The sequence below is a fragment of the Mugil cephalus genome, chromosome 3, assembly GCF_022458985.1.
Source record: "Mugil cephalus isolate CIBA_MC_2020 chromosome 3, CIBA_Mcephalus_1.1, whole genome shotgun sequence".
In the NCBI taxonomy this organism is placed as follows: Eukaryota; Metazoa; Chordata; class Actinopteri; order Mugiliformes; family Mugilidae; genus Mugil; species Mugil cephalus.
In genome coordinates, this window is record NC_061772.1 from 4,010,037 (window position 1) to 4,033,511 (window position 23,475).

The following is a 23,475-nucleotide window of genomic DNA, read 5'->3' on the forward strand; positions in this document are numbered from 1 at the left end:
TTAAATGAGAAAATGATGTAGGAACAATATGTGCAAAACAAATTTATACTATACTATTTAAACTATATAAAGGTCAATAAAGATAGGCACTATTGTGCTGACTTTTTGTCATCGTATTAGGAATTTTTTTTTCCCAATTCTTATTTTTAGGGGAGCTGGAACAACATTTGGGGCTGCCTACACCCCTAAAATGGGCTACACACGCCTGTGACCGAAACAAGACCGAAACGAGACAAATACAAACCGGATATGCCTTTGGACCGGAAGTCCGGCTGGTCTCCTCTCAGAGAAATGGCGGCTTCCTGTGTGACAGTACATTAGGAATAAAGCCTGGCGTTCAGCAAGTAATGAATTCTCCGAGCGGAACTGTTCTGTCGAGACGGATGCGGTCACAGTTTGTACTGTTAAATAATACGGAGTTAATTATTGCGTTTTTGGTTGCACTTTACGTCTAGTCCGGTTTTTCTTGTTCGCTACCTGGATGCCGGCTACCGCGTTAGCTGCACAGGCAGAGACAGACCGATCAACCTGTCATCCTCTACAACTACTACCTACTGACCTACTGACACCTTCTCTGAATGCTACATTGTATCTCAAGCCAGAACAGAGTTGTGTGTTTTCGAGTCCCAGTAGGAGACCGCAAACCAAGTCATTTCACGTCTAAATGCCCGAACAAGGCCCTAGGATGAATGGGTTTTCTCTCGGTGAGCTGTGCTGGCTGTTCTGTTGTCCGCCCTGCCCTAGTCGCATCGCGGCCAAGCTTGCTTTCCTTCCACCGGAGCCCACGTACTCCATGCACACCGACGCAAACGGCGAGAACAGCTTACATTTGAGCGAGCGTGCGGACTGGCAGTACTCCCAGCGCGAGCTGGACGCGGTGGAAGTGTTCAGCACCAGGAGCAGCCGGGGTAACCGGGTCGGCTGCATGTTTGTGCGCTGCGCCCCGAACAGTCGCTACACGCTGCTGTTTTCCCACGGCAACGCCGTGGACCTGGGGCAGATGTGCAGTTTTTACATCGGCCTCGGCTCCAGGATAAACTGCAACGTGTTCTCCTACGACTACTCGGGCTACGGCGTCAGCACCGGCAAGCCGTCTGAGAAGAACCTGTATGCTGACATCGAGGCGGCCTGGCAGGTGTTGAGGAACAAGTGAGTATGAGATTTGCCCCCGGCCTAATGTTTCTGTTCTCATTAGTGGAGCCCACCCTAGGGATGTCCTGAGTTGATAGTTGAATGACAATACTTTGTTATTTTGAAAGTAATTCCGGTTCTCTGATTTTCCTTGTTTTTCTTACTTAATAGCCTTAAGGTCATTCATTTAACACAGTGGCACAGTGACAATGCTGCCCTTCAGTGCAAATTGCAAGAAGTCTGCAGTATGTGCATGTAGGCCTATAAAAATATACAGCGTTTTCCTCTAACTCATCAGGATGCCTTTATTATCCATGCATGCAATATAACCAGATTTAGACTTGCACAGACTTTAATGAGCCACGATCCCTCTGTGGTTTTGTACAAGAGCAAAAGGAGATGGTATAAAAACAGTATTAAAAAACAATAAGGTGTTAAGGATGAGAGGTACACAGTGTATGTAAATAACTCAAACGAATGGGTCAAAGGATCAGGATTAAATATGTATGTTTCCCACGGTAATATTCAAATTGCACATTGAAACTGAATTGACATTGACTCCATGTAAGCAAAATTTTCCAGTTGCATAATATTTCAAAATTGCAATCAGCATTAGCCGCAGAAGACAAATCATACTTGGCACTAAGTGCAGAGTATAGTGAAGAACATCTTTCCTAATAGCGTCTGCACCAACGTGTAGCGACCCACCAACCCCATTGGTTCACTTCACAGTGTTGGAGCAGCAGTTGGGTTTATGCATTGGTTTTTATGTATCACTTTTTCATTAGAAGCTCAAAGCGCTTATAATTGAATGCATTATTCATTTACTCGCACAGCGACACTCTGGTGGTGGTAAAGTACCTCAGTAGTCACAGCTGCCTTGGGGCAGACCGATGGAAACATGGCTGCCTCTCTGCGCCTATGGCCTCTCCAACCACCACCAAACAGCAGTCACTTGCAGTCATACACTAGTGGAGTTCACACTGGAAGCAAGGTGGGTTAAGTGTCTTACCCAAGGACACAATGGACAGACTAGGGTTAGGGCAGAATCGAACTGCCAATAAACTTTCGGTTAGTGGATGACTGCTCTACCTCCTGAGCTACTGCCACCCACAAAGATGAAAAATGATAACAATAGATTCAATTAACATTGCGCGTTGCCTTCACACAACTGAAATGGAAAATGAAATGGGCATCGTAGTTTTCCGTTTTGACTAGTGGTCATGTTTCTGTAAAGTTCACAGCTGGCCAATTAAGTTCTCACTTTTTGGTCATCCACAACTTCTTTAACATGGGACTCTGGTAATTGGATTCATACACCGCAGTTTACATACAGTGGACCATTAGGCTCTGCAATAAAAATAGTTCTGTCCTTGTGTACTCTCGACATAGATAAGACATGGTGTAACAGCTATGTTGTGTTGTATAACCTTTTCGTTGACAGAATACTATTGAAGTTAATATTGATTTTATGATGGAAAGCTACCAGTAGAACTGTCATACTGTTATAGAGGGTGTACATTGACGTCACTGCTGCCTGTGCCCACGCCCCCCAGAGTGGTAAAAAACAAACAAAAAACAGGTGAAATCTAGCAGTAAATGCTGCGAAGTAGGGGAAAAATGTGGAATATTAGATCAAATGAAGCAGTATTGGATTTGACGATGATCCATACGAACTAGAATGGATTTGGAGTATCAGGTAATATTAATTTATCTGTATTGTTCTGATGAAGTCAGACCTTAAGTTACTTCTTAAGTTTAGTTACGTTCTGGAGAGTTGTTAGATAAGTTTGTTGATATTGTTCTGGCGTAGTTACAGATGACAGTAACTATTTCAACTCCCACAATATATAACAATAAAACAATACACTGAATATTTGCGATCACTCCTCCTCATCCTTTTAACGTCCGGTCAGATGCTGCAGTATTGTATGATGGCTGACGTTGCTTCTCAGTGAAGCTAGCGTTAGCATCTTTTATCATAACCGAAGTGACCCTAAACTAACTTAAACTAACTGGAACTGAGGCTAATCCACTTTTCTAAACAACACCAGGTTTCTTTGTTGGGTTCCCTTTGTGTCTTCGTAATGCAGCGATCCATTTACTTCTCTTTTCTTTGGCAGTCGATATGTTTTTCAAATCTGCTCTTCCCCATTTTTTCAATTAATTTCACAATTTAGATGGTATTAAAGGCTTAGACTCAAACTAATGTAGCTAATCTTCATGCTCAGTTGTCACTTTTTGCCACTCAGTGGCCGTAACCAGGGAGACGTCCACTTGCTGTGACGTCACATGCATAGGCTCTATCGCCACCTTGTCATAGTAATCTACAGGCAGAGGGCTGATCATTGCTTAATAGAAATCAACTACATTTCTCATTCTGAGCATGCTTATGATTAATGTTCCATTTGGCACATAGTCTAAATGTCATTTGACTAAAGAGGATCTCTTCCCATCTAGCATTAAAATGAAACATTTCATTGTTCCCTGACCCTCCGGGGAGCAACCTCTCCAAGCATAAAACTGTGTTCGTCATTAGACTCTCCTTTGAGAAGTTAAGCACCTGAGAAGGAGCTTTATGTGTAGTCAATATCTTTTTAATCAGATTTTGTGGAGAAATCATTCAATCTACGGCCTTCACCACAGGAATTTAATTTCATACAGTACTTCTTTGCCTTTAGGGCTCAATTGTAGCGAGGCAGCTGGAAAGACTTTGAGGACGAAGGTTGTTTTTCTATTCTTCATTTTTTTTTCTGTCAAAGGTCAGTCTGCTTGGCTTTCAGATTATTACTAATGAGTCATGTATCCTCTCAATACGCATTAAAGTATATTGAGGGGAAGCCCAGAATTTTGAGAACTTCTGTCTAGAATCGATTAAATTGTTTATGTTCCAGGTACGTCAGATAAATGCATACATGCATCCTAGAAAAACATATATCATAGAAATAGATATTTTGTTCACACTCAACAAATATCTTTAACTGAAAGTCAGAAAAATGCTTATTATAAGCAAAAGTGGAACTGGTAAAACAAGACACCTCCGTATGTATAAAACATTTCAGTTGGATTAATAAATACGTGCACTACTTGCAAAGTGGAGTGGTATCAAGTGCTCCAGCTAGATACATCTGCTTTAATGATCACTTTGAGCACAGACAGGGCAGAACCTGAAAGTCTAGCCAATTATTCATCTGTACTGTTTATTGCTCGACTTCTACAGCTTCATTAGCCTGGCGTAGCCGCAATCAATTCATATGAGAATGTGAGTCTGCTAACATGCCATTAGGATTTCATTATTTGGTGTGTTTCAACCGATGAAGAGAAAAAAAAAAACCTGTGCACCTCATTTAATAGTCCGACAACTAAGGTTGTCCCAGTTGGTATCGGGAGGTCGGTATCAGGGCCACTCCAGGCGTTTTTAAAATGACTGTGTTGGATAAGTGTCGTCTGATCTTTTGTAGCTATTTATTTTACATCTGCCATAAACCAAAAACACGTCCCTGTACCTTTCAGATATCGTCTTTGTCCTCTATTTTAATGTTTGTTGATCAGTGACAAAGCTTCCAAACCAACCATTAAAAACTGTTTGAATAGTGGTTGGCAAGCATAAAGAGGTCATAACATCACATGGCTAATTGCGTCTGCTGTGTGGAAGTACTTCATTCTGAGAAATGAAGTCAGTCACACAGAAAGGTATTATGCTGTGTGGACAGGTGGACTTGATTCACCGCCAACAAATAAAACCCTAAACCAAATATGTTGCATACACTAAGGCACCAACTGCACTGAAACAACAGCAACAGCTACTGAACACTGAGTTTAAAAGAAGCATCAAGGAGAAAAATAATACAGAGAGGCTTAGGGAGTTCATGTTGTTGGGTATCTGGAGCAGAAGACACACAGATTCTCTTTGACAGCCCCATTCACTGTATGTGCTGTAGCTGCACGGTGCACATGTGATAGGAGAATAGGTAAGATAAGAAAAGCCTTTGTAAACCTCCAGGGAAGGACATTTAGTTTAAGATTGGATCTGGACAGAGATCGGCTGATAACGAATATTAAAAGACTGGTATCATGTCTAAGGGCAGAAAAAATTGCAAGGGACGTCCATGCTTAGAACTAATTGTTGTAAAACTGTCTCTGTGTCATTATTTTGGTTTCTAAATGAAACGTAGCTGATACCATATTTTAGTGTGACGCTTTATACGTGTAGAGTTTCATTTCATTTGTCTGGGCACAAGTGTTCCAGAGCAATTGTGGATGTGCTGATTAAAGAGAAACTAAGCCTGAGTTTTTATTGAGTGATAAAAAAAAAAAAAAAAACAATAAATCATGGCAATCTTTGCTTCTCACCTGCTGGACTTTGCTCCATGTACGTGCCATGCAAACTGTTTGGCACACCTCTCAATAATTTGTTACTGTGAGTAGATAGGAGAGATGAATCGGAGCCTTCACACGCTCCTGCAAATGCATTTAGTGCTGAGCAACTATGAAGGACTCTCTTTACACCAGAGAGACCTATTTACCTAAGAACATTAAGGCACTGAATTCATCTTGCAAACTCCATTCAAAAACAGAATCCTAACATGTAATTGTCTAGTTGACTTACTCCACCTTGAACGGGTCCAGTACAGCACCATTCCCCTCCAGGACGTTTAAATACATCCATTCATTTGGGTTATGAAACTGTTCAGGTGCAGCCCCTAAACTGTACAGTGTTCGTATTGCAGCAGCTTTGAAAACGTCTGTTTTCAGACTGGCTTCCATGAGTGTGGCCTTTAGTCGAATCTGAGAATCCAGATAAATTTAGAACTATAAGCACCCCTGAGATCATTGTTGATATTACAGTGCGTTTGGCCAATTCTCTTATGTCTCTTTAGGGAATGATGATGAGCTGTTGGCTGTGTTTTTAATGCCTATTTTCAAACAGGTTGTTTAAAATTAATTTGCAAAGGTCTTCACCTCTCAGATATGGATGTTGTTTTCATGCCTCAAAGCTTTGCCTCAGGCAGTCCATCTGAATGCCTGAGGCATCAGTCCGGACCTTTCCACTACCTTTACCAAAAGTGACTTGTAATACTTGTTGTCACTCTTTTCCGTTAAACTGTTATTTACACTACGCCCCACAGGGCTTTGAAGAAGAACTGCATAACTCAAATATTAAGAGTGCTTTACTGTCATTTTGACATACCTACATACAAATGTAATTCAGACAGAATGAAACTGCATTTTGTGGAGTTACCTACCAGAACATTCAAGGGTTTTGAGCCTCTGTCTGTTTTCCCTTTTGAAACAAGATTTGGTTAAGGAGATTTTAAACCTGCACTGAGACACATCTCGCAGAATAATAACTTATATTCACCATGGAGGAAATATTTTTACCAATAACATCTATCTTACAAATATGGTCTTACAGTTAGTGTACAAAGAGTCTCCTAGTAATGAACATAATAGGTCTCCTTTAACTAGTGATTAAATGCAGTATGTCAAACTGGAGAAGGTCAAGACAATTATTTGCAAAACACAGAAGAGCTAGAGCTATAAATTATTTTTTTTTAAAAACGGCCGTGACATGCAAGGCACATATAAACCCACTGAACTCCTGAATCCCGCTGACATAAACACTTGACTTGCTCTAGTGGCACAGATGCACGGAGACGCTCGCTTGCTCAGAGAAGGTTTTTATTTTTGTTAGATTGGCTAGAACTGTCGTCTGAGTTTGGACCGAGCCATCCTGAAAAACATTTATCAGTAGGTAAACTACACAAGGAGATTAACGAAATAAATCAAAAGTTTTCATTATTAATCTGGTACTTACTTACTTCAAAAGAACCGATATGTCTTGGCTCTGAGTAGAACAAGCTTATTGTTTTCAGCCTCCCTGATGCTGGTTAAGTGCCAAACTGCGCTTTATAGCTTGCTCCAACTTGTGCGGTTGAAGTGGCATGCGCTGCTCTGCCATTGTTTGTGCACAGGCTTAGCTTATCTCAATTGACCCCAGTGATTTTGTCAGCTGGGGCTGTCAATGCCATTCCTTACCCGGTTTTTGCTGAGGACAAAAGGTTTAACTGTACAAGAATTTAATTATGGAAAAAGTTCCCTAAGACGACAAAACACTGGATTTTGTCTGTGTCTGTTGAGGGAGAACAAAAGTTTCATGTTAACAGCCTGTGTCATAGTTAGATTTTCAGCAGTGTCATCACATATCAGTGATCAGTGAGACCTTTAAGTCTTCAGCCTTCATTGACTGTCAGTCTACTTGGTCTTGATTTGTGTTGTGTAGTGAATCTCTAGTCTGTACAGTGTGCTGTGTGATGCACCACGTCCAGTGTTTTGTGAGTCAGCTGGCAGCCAGTAGGGGCTTTGTCCGGTCATGTGTGGGGTCATAATCTGTGATCAGCATGACTGTTCGGTTCAGTTGCTGCTTATCGGAGGATGGACTTGTCTAGGCCAATGGATTAGTCACACCCAAGCTGTTATCTGAAGAGCTGTTAATAATGGCATCACTTCACAGGGCACATACAACCTAGCAGCTCTGATCCACATCGTTTGCCATGCCTGTCTGCTAAGGGTCTTACCCTTCTGTATGTGTGTGTTGTGGTGGGGTTTCTGCTTGGCTTCCATCTGCATTCCCAGGACTGTCAGGAGGTGGGAGGGTTTGCTTTAAGCTTCCTGCCCAGATTGTTAGTTATGGCAAAGAAACATGCCAGCCAGGATCTCCATCTCTCCCTCTGACTCAGACTCTGGACAGTCCTGTGTTCTGTCAGCACTTCCTTTATTGCGCTGATTAGGAAGAAAACTCTCTCCAGGTCGCAAAGTGTATCTGATGGATCTCCGCTGCGTACCACCCAGTGCATACTGGGCCAGCACCACACATCCTCTTCATCTCTAGAATGTTTTTCCAAGTGGTTGCAGCTCTCTCTTGATTTGGAACGCTTCTGTGAAGAGAAGCTGTTTTTCTGCAAATTCTACGGTTCTTGCGTATCCTGTGCCCCACCACTGTTCAACTTGCTAGGTGCTTGGGTTTGTTGAGGATGAGAGAATTCACACGATGCATCTCTTCCTTTTCATAATTGTATGTCAGCCCAAGAGGCTGAGTGTGTGACATCGGATGTTTTCACTCTGAACAGGTCGGTACTGGATGTCTGGTTCAGTAAGTGGCTTACTTGATTTAGACAAGCCATGCAACACAAACAGTACGGTCTATGTACATCTACTTTCTCGCTTTAACGTGTACTAACCTTTGTGAGGTATAGTAAGTTGATATATATTGTCAAAGTTGAGGAAACACTGCAATATTATGTCAATTATGTACTGTATGGCTGACGTTACCTTCACTTACCTCGTACAGGTCAATTGACTGGCTGGTTTGAATACGAACTAAGCCCAATCATTTCCTTCTTGGTAATAATTAACATTAAATAAGACCATGTTGACCAAACCCTGCCTCTATCCCTCCCCCTGTCTGGAATCTAGAAAGAAACCAACACATTATATTAAGGTATCAAATCAAACCTTTTATTGCTAATTAGGTCTGTGTCACACACAGTGTTGCTGTGATAGTGATAATACCAGCACAATGCTTTACTCATAGGTTTTTGAACTCCATTTGTAAAATTTTGGAAATGGACCTTAATTCTTTTTTTTTTTTTCATTCTATCTTGGAGTTCCAGTAACTATTAAATATCCATCATGCACTCTGACAATTATACTCACTTACCATCTTTGCTTCATTGGATTTTGTGATGAACCATAAATGCATTCAAGGATTTTATTGCATAGTTTCTAGTGATATTAAATCAGTGCAGAAGCTGGATTCAACATCACACAATAGTCCATCTTACCAGGCTTTGAGCTGTTTGGTTGTAACCGAGCCATACTTGTTCTGACCCGTCGATGTCCGTGGGCCCAACTTGTGTAAATACAGATACAGCTGTATCTGGCTGTTGGCTGGGTGTAGATTAGAGCAGGGCTGTCATGATGCCAGAAATTCAGTCTGTGGTGTTGAAACCTAGGTACCACATTTTATACCAAAAACACGAATCAATCAAACCACATGCTTCAAAATAAAGTCGATACAAAGCTGCTGCACACACATTGAGCATTTTGACTGACTGATATGCAAGGATTGTAGCTTACTTGTTTGAGCAAATGTTATACCTGCAGCATTGCTACAACAGATGGAGCTGTCACAATACCCTAACAAGAACGTGACATGGCATGTGTAAATTTAACATCAGTTTCTCGCCTTGAGTTCAGTCTACGCGTGTGTGGTATTTGGTCTATCTTAACCTTTCCCTGCAAACAACTGCCAATTAGTGGAGTATTACCTCTGTTTTGGTGCCAGAATAGTTTCATCACTGCAAAGCAGCACTCATCTCTTTTTGCACTCCCTTCACCTCATGCCTGCTGCCCCTACTATTTTTGTTTGCGCGCCTCTTCATATCCATCTCCCCGATATCTGTCTTCAATTTCTTACCTGTCATCTCTTCTTCCCACATTTCTGCTGCTTGTTATATTACAGACCCACAGGCGACTGAGGTGTCGCCACATCATTTCACCTGTGCCCAGGCATTTGCAGCCTCTGTGTTTAATACGGAATTGGCCTTTTTTAAGAAAATATAACGATCACATGTGATGACAGACAGAATAAGTGCCTCAACACATCAGTTGACTTGAGTTGATAGACGTTTATTAAATCCATGAAATAAAGAACTGCATAAACAGCATATGCATTTTCCATTTAATGAATAATAAGGAAGGCATCCTGTTGCATGGGTATGGTATTAAAAAAACAAAACAATGATCTAACTTGTAACTTTTTTGTGTTTCTTAAGGTATGGCGTAACACCTGAGAACATCATCCTGTATGGTCAGAGCATCGGCACTGTGCCCACCATCGACCTGGCTGCTCGCTATGAGTGCGCTGCTGTCATCCTTCACTCTCCACTGATGTCAGGCCTACGTGTGGCCTTCCCTGATACACGCAAGACCTACTGCTTTGATGCCTTCCCCAGGTGAGCCGCAAACACAGCGTGCATAGACTTCCCAGCAGCCTGGACAATGACTGTCTTTCTTATAATGTCCTTGGCCACTATTGTCTAGATCAGAAAGGCTCCATCTCTGTTGTTTACATTTCCCAACGTTATAAGTCAGGTTATCTGAATATCAAAATATATTTTTTCAGATTTTATCATATTCTCATGACCTTTTAAAGAAACTTCACGTTTATCTCTGTCTCTGACACTTGTGCTCTCTTTGTAATCAGTTTAAATGGTCCAAATAAATTCAATTCCCGAAAAAGGGCTTCTTTGAAGCTGATCTGGTCCCTCTGCAGAAAGTTTGTTCACAGAATGAATTTAAAAAAGCCAATTATTTCCAGTCGTCTGTGATAAAACTTTAACTTGTAGGATTAAACGTGTTTACTGATACCAGCAGTAACTTCCGCTGTCGCCAAATCCATCTTTTTAGCATGTTGCACAGTCATTCAGTACAAACCAGTTCTTACAATGATTTCAGTCAGAATGACAATGACATGTTCATGCAACTACGGATGCCCCGTCACTATTGGGGCCTAGCCTGTTATTTTTTAAAATGATCCAACTGGTATCTGGCTTTAGCTAAGCCCGATGTTTTGTAGTTATTTATCTTGACATAAACCAAAAACACGTCAACAAGTCTCATGCCTCTTTGCTGCTTAGCGTATAGCTGCCAAAGTTTTGCAATTTCTAAATTATGCAGTGTGGCCAAGTGGTAGTAGGAGGTCGTCACTGAATACTTGATTTGTCACAAAACACATTAAAAAATACACTCAGGAAAATGCTGCACCAAAACGACAACAAATTGAGAACACTGTGTTTAAAGAAGAGGAAAGTTTTGTCATTGTAAAGAGAAAACGTATTCCAGAGAGCGTCATGGAGTTAGACCAGCCTGTTTCTGTAGTAAAGAACACACGTTTTCTGGAGGCAGGGTACAAGCTGCACGGTTTGACAGCCTTGTTTATTGTACTTGATATAGTCTCATTGTGCACATGAGATCCAGGAGAATAAGTGAGATAAGAAAAGCCTTTATTAATCTCCAGGGGAAGATGTTGTGTTTATTTAAGATCAGATCAGGACTCTGATCGTCCGATACCAAATATTAAAAGATTGGTATCGGAATGGGAAAAAAAACTTGATAGGGAGATTCCTATATATAACCACAGCAAAACTACAACAGAGCCATGGAGTGGCATTGTTATCATATTGTATTTGAAGTATCCTGCTACCTCACCAACATCATGATTTAATCACACAAGGGATCACCACTTGTCTGACCAAATTATGAGCAGCTCCACTCTGTTGACATGCAATGAGTCTGCTGGGTCTCCATAGATTTGTAGTCTGCAGCGAAGCATTGTGAGGAATATTAAGTGTAGCTTTCAGGGCGTGGAGGTATTGTATGATGGGATAGTGCACATGAGCAAGGTCGTTTGTGTACAGTTTATCAGTTTTTCTGATCTCAGTGTGGTGAAGCAGTCCACTGTAGAGACGGTTAGAGGGGACTTGGAGAATAAAAATCCTTTATAATCGTGTTGAATAAGTTTAGTTGTTTATCCAGTGGGACAAAGTTTGCCATGACTGTATTTTCTATGTGTTTGCATTATGTGTAAGACCTTAAATAACTGGTGCACATTAATGTGCTATGTACATGCACACTAAGAGAGGGATTAGGGGTTGGTTTATCCTTTGCAGCAATTGGATGTATTATTAATTTAGATCAAATCAAAGCTGATTCAGCTCACCTACGGCTGATAGTCTGATTAAAAAGTACCCGTTGGCCCTGATACACAGAGTGGCTAATTTAGTCTACCTCTAACTAAGGTTATCTCTAGAAAATGTAGCTTAATGTAAAATGTTTTCCAAACGATTTTATTCATTATTTTAGATTTTCAGTGATTTTGAGCTGGTCTAAAAATGTTCCAAAGTAAAAAGTGTTAGTAGGCCTGCGGCAACCTGTCGACACAATACATTATTTTGGTTAGTAATGTATACAATTATCGCAGATCCCACTACCAGGCATTCTGAAAGTGAGGCTTCATCTGAAGAAGCTTGACGCTCACATTAGTAATTCAGTTCATCTCAGTCTTGTACACTTTATGCAAGAGTTGGATTATTTTTATGGTGAAATGATAAATGGATAGTTTGTCCAACACTGGAGAGTCTTTGTTTCAAGTCTTGGAACATTTTCAAGGGCCAAAACAAGGCTCAGAGGTGCACTTTTCCCTTCCATAAAAAAGCTTCAGGCATTTTCTAAAGGGTTTTTCCAATAAAGTCTTAGTCACAAGTCTGCAGAAGCAAAAACAGCTGACTTGGAAGAATATTTATGTGAACGTTGCTTTAAGATGAGAATAAGATAACAAACGGACAATGTTTAAACGTTTTCAACCTTTTAAACTAGTTTCTGACAAATTCGCCAACAACATCTTAGAACGTCAGAGAGTTTGTTGTCCCACTCTGCATGAAGCCGTGTTCATATTACTAGACTCTCGCTCATTATACCAACAACCTTCAAGCATGGGCATGTAAGGTCAGCTGAGTTCATTTAGCTTTTAGCATTTAACTTAGAAAATGACAGGATGCGTAATTTAAAACGGTACTCACTGAAATTCAGTTAGTTTGTAGCATATAATAATTCATCAGAAGGCATTTAATACATTCATGGGAAAGGAAGATGAGATCAAATTATATTAAAGCAAACGTCCACATAAAACACAAGGCACCACAGCTAATAAGGAAAGAGGGGAGCAGGTCCATCAGCTAAATGCAAGTGAAGATGGGTTTGGTGTGGATGTGAATATTATCATTTTATTTCAGTTTTATAAAGTTAAATGTGAAATTGCAAATACACATTGTATCTACTGAAACTAATATCACTTCTGTCTTAAACAACATGCGGTACCTCCAGCTTATGTTATGCGTGCTGTCGTAGAGCGCATTCTTTTTCAACGTCTGGATGGAAATTCAAAACACCTACCCACCATGTTTCTGAATCAACATAGTCATTTTATTCTGCGTGAGCAGCTTTCATAAAACTTGATATCACATTGGCATTTACACAACCTTTTAAATCAGACAAGCAGACTTTACTGCAACATTTTGGAAAAGCCAGACTTTCACCTTTTATTTTATTTCATTAGATTAGTTTTGTGTGCTTCTGTGACTAATTTCATTTCTGTGAAGTGAACAGATCGTGGATAGGGGTCGGCTGCATTATGTTACTCGTGTGTCATTGTTTGTGCACTGATGCTATTATGATAGCTAATATTGCAGTTTTACCATTACAAGGGCCTTGCCTTTTACTTATTTTTGCTGGCCACTAACTTTTGAATGAGAACTGACCTAATTAAATGATTGTTGCACAGTCTTTAATATGGAGGTCACTCTAATTGGACCTCTTCTATGATTGTTCCCTGATGATGTACCAACTTGCTACAGTCTTGTTACAACAAATGTTTATGATATTACTATTCGTACGTGTATTTATTTGGGAACAGTAATGAACACTGCATAAAGAGCCTGTCAAATCCTAATCCTTGTGCAGTACAGTACATAAAAAGATGGATCAGTTATCTTGACAGTCAGTTTGCCTTGTCTCATTAAGAGTCACTATCTGTCCAGTTTCTGAATGTGTATCCCATCAGTACTGTATAGTAAATACCAGTAAGTGAGTAGCTCCTATTCAAGACCAGCGAAGGAGGTCAACGTCACTATGCTACAGCTGTCAATCCAAGATGTCAGATACATACCCGTCTGTACTGCGCATTTAATATCTTCTGCCGTTGGTGTTACAGGTTGTCATAGCTACAGGTTGTCAGCACTGATTAGACCGTCACTACAACGGCACAGCATGTGGTTCCACACGTCACTCACTGGTGCAGTTCTAATCTTCAGTTTCTAATCTGGAACGCAGTTATAGGTTTCTGCATCTGATCATGTGATTAAAAACTCCCTAAAGATAACAACAAAATGTGTATTTCATGTGTCCCTCGGTTGATGATACCTGCTCCGTTCGAGGATCAGGTTAGCTTTTTTTAACTCTTACGCATTGAAAGGATGTCACAGGATGCTGGCAATTTTTCTGTGACTGTTTTTATCTAACCCAAACCCTCATAATGTGGTATCTGCAAACCAAATGTTTGCCAGCGTTACAAAGGTAATTCACTCATATTAGAGTTTGCTCTGCGTAGCTGTGAGCTCGTGTTCACACAAATGTTGGGAGAGTTAATGTTTGACAGCCACGTCCGCCATAATTCAGCCTGTGTAACCCAGCTGTGAAGTGGACACGATAATAGTTTTATTCCATCTGGAATGAAATTAGTTCACAATGATTCCCCTGCATTAATCTTCCAGCTAACCTCTATCTCAACAGCAGGCCACCGTGGAGGCAGAGCTGCTACCCCTAGTTACAGGCAAGCTTGATTAGCAAGGAATTTATATTCATGGCACAGACTGGAGCTCTACACAGCTTTATCCAGGCCATAAGACAGGGCTGATCATCATTTACCCAACTCAATTATTCATTCATGTTATTGTCTTTGGAAAAAGGCAATGTTTCCATAGAAAAGCTTTTTATTTTTCCTTTACGCATTTCAGCTTAAAACATCTGAATAAGCACTGATGACTGTTGAACAGAGGACGTAAGAGGCTATGAAACGTTTTCTGAGAGCTCCAGGAAATGCTTCTGTGCTGTAGTAAACAACCACACAGCTTTTCGCCTGTTATTTTGTTACGCACTTGACTGTGATGCACTGGCTAAATATTGATAACAATAAGCGTAATCCTCTTAAAGCTGGCTTTGGTTTGGAAAGGATAGAACGTCTGCCAGTAGTCCGTACCTCCCTGACTTTATTTCAGACTCGTCTTGTTCTTCTGGTCTGTTTGACCCGTGAAACCAGTTATCAACTGGTTCGTCTTTTAATGAATAGTAGCTGATGAGAGTCTGAGTGATAATTGATGAAATTGTAAATGCACTGCTGTAGAAAAGTATCCCTACAAGCATTTCCGATGAGCCAGTGTCATAATGAAGCCAAACTCAGAGTTGTTTGCCATATGTGTAACCATAGGTTACACTCTGGTAGCCCGTCTCACCGTCCCGTCCATCCTTCATCGTCTTCTCTGTCTTTCCCCTCCACAGTATTGACAAGGTGTCCAAGGTGGCATCGCCGGTGCTGGTGATCCACGGGACAGAGGATGAGGTGATTGACTTCTCCCATGGCCTGGCCATGTACGAGCGCTGCCCCCGTGCAGTGGAGCCCCTCTGGGTGGAGGGAGCCGGCCACAACGACATTGAACTGTACGCTCAGTACCTGGAGAGACTCAAGCAGTTCATCTCCTTCGAGCTTTCCACGTCTTGAGGGGGAGCTCATCGCTTCGACCCAGGTTCATCTCAACACACCGAAGAAGCCGCCTCCTTATAATCTCCCGACTTCCTCTCCGAGTGGATGGGCATGACCGGAGTAAACCAGTCCCACTGCCCCCCTCCTTACAGCCATCTCAGGGCGGGGCCGTGTAGTGGACTGGAAGCGGAGGTGGTTTTGTATTGTTGAGGTGCAGCCAAGGGTTGGGCCCGTGGCACCGAGCTGTGCAGTTTGTGCTCAACATTCAGCATCAGCCGACCCCTGGCCGGTGCTCCTACATGTGAACCCAGTGAGTCTGGGCCTACACCGTGTTTGCACTTGCTGCTCGAGTCAAGATTTATTTCCCTCTCCAGCCCTCAGCCTTCCTCCCCCTCCTCCCCCTCCTCCCCCCCACACGCCTCCTCTGTCATAGTCAATGTTAAGTTTGTCACATTTCTGAGTTCCCCCTCTGTTTCTCCTTCAAGCCCTGCTTTCTTTTAGACTGAGAGTCTTTTTGTATTGTTTTATACAAGGTAAAGAAGTATCGATTTTGCACCTTGAGATACAACGGTTGAATTTTTTTACTTTTTCTGTAATTTTAATTTACTATTCAGGGTTGATTAAACAGTTGCACTTTTAATGTGCAGGTATTTTCAGGTAATGATTTTTTTTCTGTTTTTTTGATATGTATACGTCCATTTCTTTTGTTATTGGCATTCCGTGTTGTTTTTGTTTGTTAGTTTTTTTTTTTTATTCGAAGTACTACTTTTTTTTTTTCTCGATGCTTGTGTCTGTGAAACCCCCACACACTGGGTATTTGTAGTTGTGATCTATGTCGTATTGATGCACGCTACTCTCTCACGCAGGGAGAAGGTAATGCCACTCTTCACTGAGAAATACAGCCATATGCAGTACGCCTGGTGTATTGGCAGAAACACTCCGAACATTTGGAAGCACTCGGTCATTCAGCAGGCCTACACCTCCAGACAGCTTAGCTTGATAAAACGCAAAGATCCCCAGTTGTTTTGCAAGCTCACAATAAATGCCCTGATCACACTGTGACAGGCAGAGGCAAAGAGAAGACAGACATTTAATTCTGTTGAATACTAAGAGGTGGGTGGATCATTTATTTTCCAGTTTTGAGCTGAATTGACTCTGTAGGTGATTAAAGAAACTGATTTTGAAACAAATTATGTTGCAGAATACAAACTAATCTCCAAAGCTCTGGTAAAGTTATTGTTGTTTACATGTACATCACAGTCTGTAAACATATCCACTAAGCAACATAGACTATTATTGCAATATTAATATGCCAATATACTGGGTGATAAAGACCCATCTTTAGGTGAAGAGAGAGTAGCAGGCATCAGAGCTGTGTTTTGTGTAAGTGGAGCCTGTGGAAGTGAGAATGGGCTTCAAACAAACACTCTTGACTCAGTACTGTAAAATGAAGCCAGAGAGCATCGTGTGGGTTTACCTGCATCCAGAAGACGCTAAACCTCTGAACTCAGCTCTGTGCGTGCTTGTTAAAGGTGAACGTGCTGCTGCTGGTTCGTTTGAGTATTTAATTTATCAGTCACACGATATTATTTTTTACACACTAAAAGTAGCCTTATGTTCGAACACATTTCATCCGGACATTCCTGTCGACTACAACGGGGCTCTTGTGGTCTTCAGGGAGACTGAAGTGCTGCTATTCGTCAGAGGAATCAATCAGTCATCACTGTGAAAGCCAGACGGTTTGAGGAGTACTGAAATGACAGCGAGGTACTAAAACCAAATTCAGTCTGACACAGTCATCCCCCTTTTTCCCGCTACGTGTCCCTGTCTGGAACAGGACGGGGACCGACCAGGAAAGTCCTCATACCCCGATAGCCCTCTAATAGTTTCCTGTTTCCCAGCTCAAACTCCAAAGACAGAACCACAAAGGGGAACCTGAATGCTGTGGAAATGAGCAACGCATGCAGATCTCCTCCTCTATTTGTGGACATTTCAACCGGATTGTATTTGAATCACTTGTTTTTTTCCAGCCCCTGCAAACGAAAACAATGAAGTTAACACTAGAAATGAAGTTAAACAATCATAATGAGGTTAAAAAAAAAAAAAAAAAGGATGAAATGCTATCACGTTGAAGTCAATGCTGAATCAATTTTCAGAAAATGATTGTGCTCGAGAGACATTTGCATAATGTAATGATGTATTGCTGTGAAGTGACTCGTTAGTGAATTATTAGTGTTTTCCCTTCCTAGCTAATGTTGGGCCGATGTTTTTGGATAAAAAGCCCTTTCCTCTAGCTCCTCTTTTTAAAGGAAATGAAGACCCTGCTTTAGACCTGATTATTGTTTTGATACAGACATTTGTACGAGATTTTCCAGTCTAATAATGATGGATTTACACTGTCTCTGGAACTGGTTTGTACGATATTCCTCTGTAATGTATACTTCAGTATCTTCTCTATACATATTGGCCCTTGCATGGGGCAGGCTAGTCTCATTGATTTTAACACTGGAATCATAATATGCAAACGAAAGACGGATGAAGCTAGCAGAATCATGTATTGGTAATGGGGTGTAAAAGAAAACCAATGAAATAAGCCTTAAATATGCTACATCGTACATGTGGTGGTCGTTGCGAGAAGGCAGCACAATGGATGTTTTTAACGCTTATAATGGAATAAAGGATGCATGGAAATGTACAACTGATCTCGTTTCACTGTGTTACAGACATCAAAGGCCTGAAGGAGGAAGTAAGTGAACCGCAGTTGCTCTTTACTTTCAGAGCTTGATATGTTTTAGAATCACTGCTTGTAACATTTATGTATTATTTATTTATTTGGAAAAGCTTTGATAGGTGGCTCACAGGTTGATCCTCGGTATCCATGCCAACATACCCATCCCCAGAGTTCATTTTGATCACCAGATCATGATAGCCTTGACTCCATCCACTTTCAGACCCTTTGATTGTAACATTTGAGAAGTGAGGTAATGTGAATGAGCGTTCTGCGTAAATGCTCAGTGAAGGACATCTGAAATGAGTCATCTGTGCCAAGTTGGTGCGTTTCTGGTTCTAGGGGGACACCGTGCCCTTAAGCAAATTAGACTGCCATTTTCTCTGCTTTTTCTAAGACGTGGAAAAGAACTGATTATTAGCCTTGTTAGTGGGCTACAACAGGCTTGTTAGTGGGCTGTTATAAGACCGCATTTCGTCATCAATCGCTGAGTTACAAATAGGGCACGCAGCTTTACAAATGGGTTATCTTGGAATCGCTGTGTCACACGCTTTATGTCCACTACGTTATAAATTGCTGTAAATTTACAATGAAATATTAACAGTATAACATTACTTTAGATTTGTATATAGTTGGTGAGAGGAAATCTAACAGTGTTGATGGCAAAGGAATGAAAACTACTTTTTAACAGTTTTTTTTTCCTCTGGATTGTGGGAAAACAAGACCGAGTCTGAGTCCACATGTATATACTGTACATGCAACGGCCCACATGTTAAAGTAGTGATTAGACATCTTAAAAAAAAATCTTGCAAATATACCTCAGACATGTGTCTTTTGAAACATGCATGATGATCATGATATATTCTCTGATAAAGGCTGGATAGCACCTGCTGATTGTGATAGAGCGGGTTGCTAACTGTGCATCTTTAATTCACTAAATCCACTCACATATCACTTATTAATCACGCGTTTGTAATGCAGGTCACACCAAGTGCCTGGTACTCTCTCTCCCCCATAGTAAAGGCCAGAGCAGCCTTCAGTTTGTTACATAGTACTATTGTTATTATATCTGCTCCATTCACCACTGTCTTGCTTTCTTTTCTCCTCTTCCTCGCTCTGTGTGCGTCACTTATCACTTATTAATCACATACATGTTTTTAAACTGCCAGGATCTCTGAGCTTCTGTCGTCATCTGACTACAATCCTGACATTAAACATTTGCTTCAGGTCTCAGAGCTGAGGTGGAGTCCAGCTGACAGATTAATAGTTACGACAAGTTCCAGAGTCCTTGAGAAGGGGAAGCCCTGTAAAGATGGAGAGGATCTCAGCTGTTTGTGCAAGCCACATCATGGAGGTATACAGCATACTCTGGTCATGAGTCAGTTCTTGGCACATGGAGCCAGTAGAGGTGGATGAGGAGCATGAAGACGTTCTGATTATGGACGAACTAGACAAGACTTTTGGATCATCCATCAGATTTTTACTATTTGTCACTGGACACAGCTGAATGTCTTATTTCATTCACATGTCTCTTCTCCATAGTTCAGGCTGGACTAGCAGGATTCACTTAGCTATTTATTGTGTTATTATTATTAATCATTATTATTCTTTCTTTTCACTCCCAGAGGACTACCCTTTTTTTATTATTATTTATTTTGGGGTCATTATCATACTTATCCACTTTTAAGTGTCATGTACAAATGTAATGGAGTGAGTGTGCAGAGTTATGTCAGCTAAGAGGGCTCTAAGGGTAGTATCCTACTGGCAGCTTACAGTCACTGCTGTAGTTTAAAGGTGTCCCCCTACTGGCCTGGGACCCCAAGTTTTTTTTTTCTTTTTTCCTGGTTTGCCTGTTGAGCTGCTGCTGACAACATAAATAACAGCATATTTTTGTCATGCTCGGGTTATGCTGTTAAATGATGTGATTGGTGAACGGCAAACTAGCTGGTATTATTTTGGTTCATCTTTATTTACAGAGACATGGTCCTCAAAACCCTTCAGTGTCACATATCAGTATATCAATACCCTTTCAAATGTATGTGTAACCACATGGTTCAACACCACCTTACTGTGACATAGAGACAAACATGCTTATCCGTTATAATTGAGTTTCTGTTTAGGTTTCGTAACAGTGACACAACACCTCCATCAGGTCAAAGGGGATATTACAACATTTCTCCTATAATTTTGTTGTGAATAAACCATTACCCAGCTGGATAGTTTAAGACAGCACAGCAACATGAGGGATTTGAGGATTTAAACTGTCACCAGTAATCCAAGACCCATTTTCCCCCATGTTAAATATGGTGTAGTTCTGATGTTTGCCACGCTTAAAAAGTCAGTGAAAGACAAAATGCGTGGGATACTCAGGACTACAAAGGGAATATTTGTGTCTTCAAACCTTGGTTTTGCAGGTGTTGATGATGTGTCATGATATATCTTCTCCAAACGTGGAAAGTCGGAGCTTGAAATTGGACTCGCTTGATGAGTGTTGAAAAGTGATAAATCTCTTCATTACGCTGAGTGACTTGTTTCAAGTCGACACAAATAATTCATGAGTTCCCCTCCGTCAGCGATACAACCACTGTGACTGATTCCGGATCTATTCTCACATACAGACACTTATTATTACTGGATGGATTTGTGAGGTGAGGTGAGCTGAGGCGGTCTATATCCATCTGCCTGTGTGCAACTTCATTTAATTGCTGCACAGAAAAAGACTAATAACTGCAGCAATCAAAATCACATCTCTATCGACTGATGTTTACCTTTGACTGAGTCCCATGCAGTAAAAGTGTCAAAATAAAAAGCACGTCCCAGTTTACTAACAGATGGGTTGATATCCCGGAGCAGCATGGGGCACAGAGGGTTATGGTTTTGTGGATGCTCGCTCTCTGACTCTTTTACTGTGTTATTGTTAACACACAAACACATGTGTTTCCAGCTTTGACAAGCTCAAATGTCTGTTAGCCAAAAATACAAAGCAGTCATTCGTCAGTAACAGTGGGTTCAATTTCACACATGCTGATTCTCTTTTAATCTCCTTTCAGAAATTCTGGCTGTGCAAGGCAAGTGTTATCTCAGCATCAGCATGTAACTAATAACATTTAGCTAGCAGGTGTTATCGGTTCTAACCTAAAAGATGTTCTTCTTTAATCATCTTCTTTATTTGACATGTGGATATGTACCAATCAGGCATAACATTATGACCTGTAATGTCCTGTTTGGGACCTCTTTGGGTCCTGTGGGTTGAGGGGAGGGGCCTCTGTGGATCATCCCACAGATAATTGATCAGTTTGAGGTCTAACGAATTTGGAGGCCAGGTCAACACCTAGTGCTGTTCTTCATGTTTTTTTATTGTTCCTAAACTGTTTTTGTGTGTGTGCCTGTGTCAGGCTGCATCCTGCTGTGTCATTGCTATGGGGTGGAGGTGTCTGGTCTGGTCTGGTCTGGTCTGGTCTGGTCTGGTCTGGTCTGGTCTAGGTGGGTGCTACATGTCTAAGTAACATCCACATGAACACCAGGTTCTAAAGTTTCCCAGCAGAACATCGAATTGTCACAATATGGTCAATGTTATTCCCTTCTCTTGTCAGTGGTTTTAATGTTGTGGCTGATCCGTGTAAGTTCTTCATATTAAAGGATAAATGTAACACAACAAGGAGAAATTCCATAAACAATTAGTACTCTATCAAATCAGTAATCATCCACTGCTTCTCCAGAAACCTGTTTCTTTGAATCATTCAGCTGCTAGCGACTAAACATTGTGGTTATTGACTCAAACACAGGTCAAGTGTTGGTTGTCACGCTGCAGATGCCCCCGAGGTGCTGCTGAGGCCCAGAGACACTCTTCTCAAATTAAGGAGGAAAATAATTGGCACAGTCTGGCAGTTTACCAAATAAACCTGGTCACGGTGGCTTGAGTTAATTAACTGGAAGGGATGCCATGCATGCCAGTCTAATTTGCATGTAATTGTACTCCCTGTGCCACTGGTGTTTTTCCTCTATTATCACAATACACTGAAGTCAAATGTGCTGCGTGAATGGATGTTTGTGGAATATGATCCATCAACCCACTGTCATTAGTTTAATTACTGTGTTAGCAGAACAGTCTTTCTCTCATTACTTGATAATAAATAGAGATTATATTTAGGGTGAGCCGGGCACATTTTGAGAAATAATATTGGATATTGTGTTTGACATTGTTTTGGAGACTGCAGGACTTTCTGGTTTTGGATGAGATAGCACAACGTGGCATCGTTCTACTTTGCATTGAGAGACAGATGCATCCCAGGAGAAAACAACTCGTAAAAAGATTACAAGGTATCCCCAGACATAGAGAGAAATCACGATACCACAGCTAGTCCAGGAGGAGATATTTATAGCGTGTTTTTTCTTACCACTTTCCCTGTAATCTTTTTACCTATAATAAAGACACACACATACATTACTATTTTAGGACTAGACGCTCTTTGTCATCATGTTTGTGTTAATGACAACTTGTTTAAATATCCACGGAGAAAAGAAAAAGGGGAAACTGTAACAGGTCCTCCATGTCATCATCACATGGCATCAGCCACTTAATTCATTACTGACTCGCTCACATTCAACCTCACAATCACAACCATGCTCTATGTACCTGTCACTTTATGCACTCAGACACTTCATTTACTACATGTTGATATCTTCATGCTGAAGCTGTTTGTAGCTTCCTCCATTGTGATGTTGTTGTCTTTACTAAGCTCACATTGTAAGTCCCTCTCATACATTGCACAGTTAGAAATCCAGGTACAGTAATAGAAAACCAAGAGACCCAATGGCCATGACATGCCTACTGCTGATTGTGTGTAATTGAATCATTAGTTGAAATGGCCGTGTTCAAAATAATTGCAGTGTGGAGTTCAATTAGTGAGGTCATTCATTGTGTGAAAAAAAACAGTGTTGAACCAAACAGGTGGCTCTTACTTAAGGACGAAGGCAGCAACTGTTGCTAGTTGTAGGGCGCATCACGCTGAAAATCTCAGTAAAATTAGTTCCAGACATTGCTCAGGAGAACAGCACACTTTGATTAAAAAGTTGATTAAAAACATATTAAGTGTAGAGAATGATAGGCTGCTAAGCTAACGTGATTGGATATACTTTAAAATAACAACCAAAACCAGACAGATCTGGAATACAGCTTAACAACTACCATTTGAAAAAACGGAATGGCAAAGACCAATGATCAGCTCCAGTGAGATCA

General features: G+C 41.0%; 1 protein-coding gene across 1 annotated transcript; it reads left to right on the forward strand.

Moving 5' to 3' along the window:
• Positions 1 to 267: 267 nt before the first annotated feature.
• Positions 268 to 18,203, forward strand: abhd17c (abhydrolase domain containing 17C, depalmitoylase). The gene is made up of 3 exons (XM_047581419.1): positions 268 to 1,149; positions 9,969 to 10,148; positions 15,307 to 18,203. Exons 1-3 carry the CDS (start codon positions 665 to 667, stop codon positions 15,524 to 15,526), a joined length of 885 nt encoding a protein of 294 aa, XP_047437375.1. The 5' UTR covers positions 268 to 664; the 3' UTR covers positions 15,527 to 18,203.
• Positions 18,204 to 23,475: the final 5,272 nt, after the last annotated feature.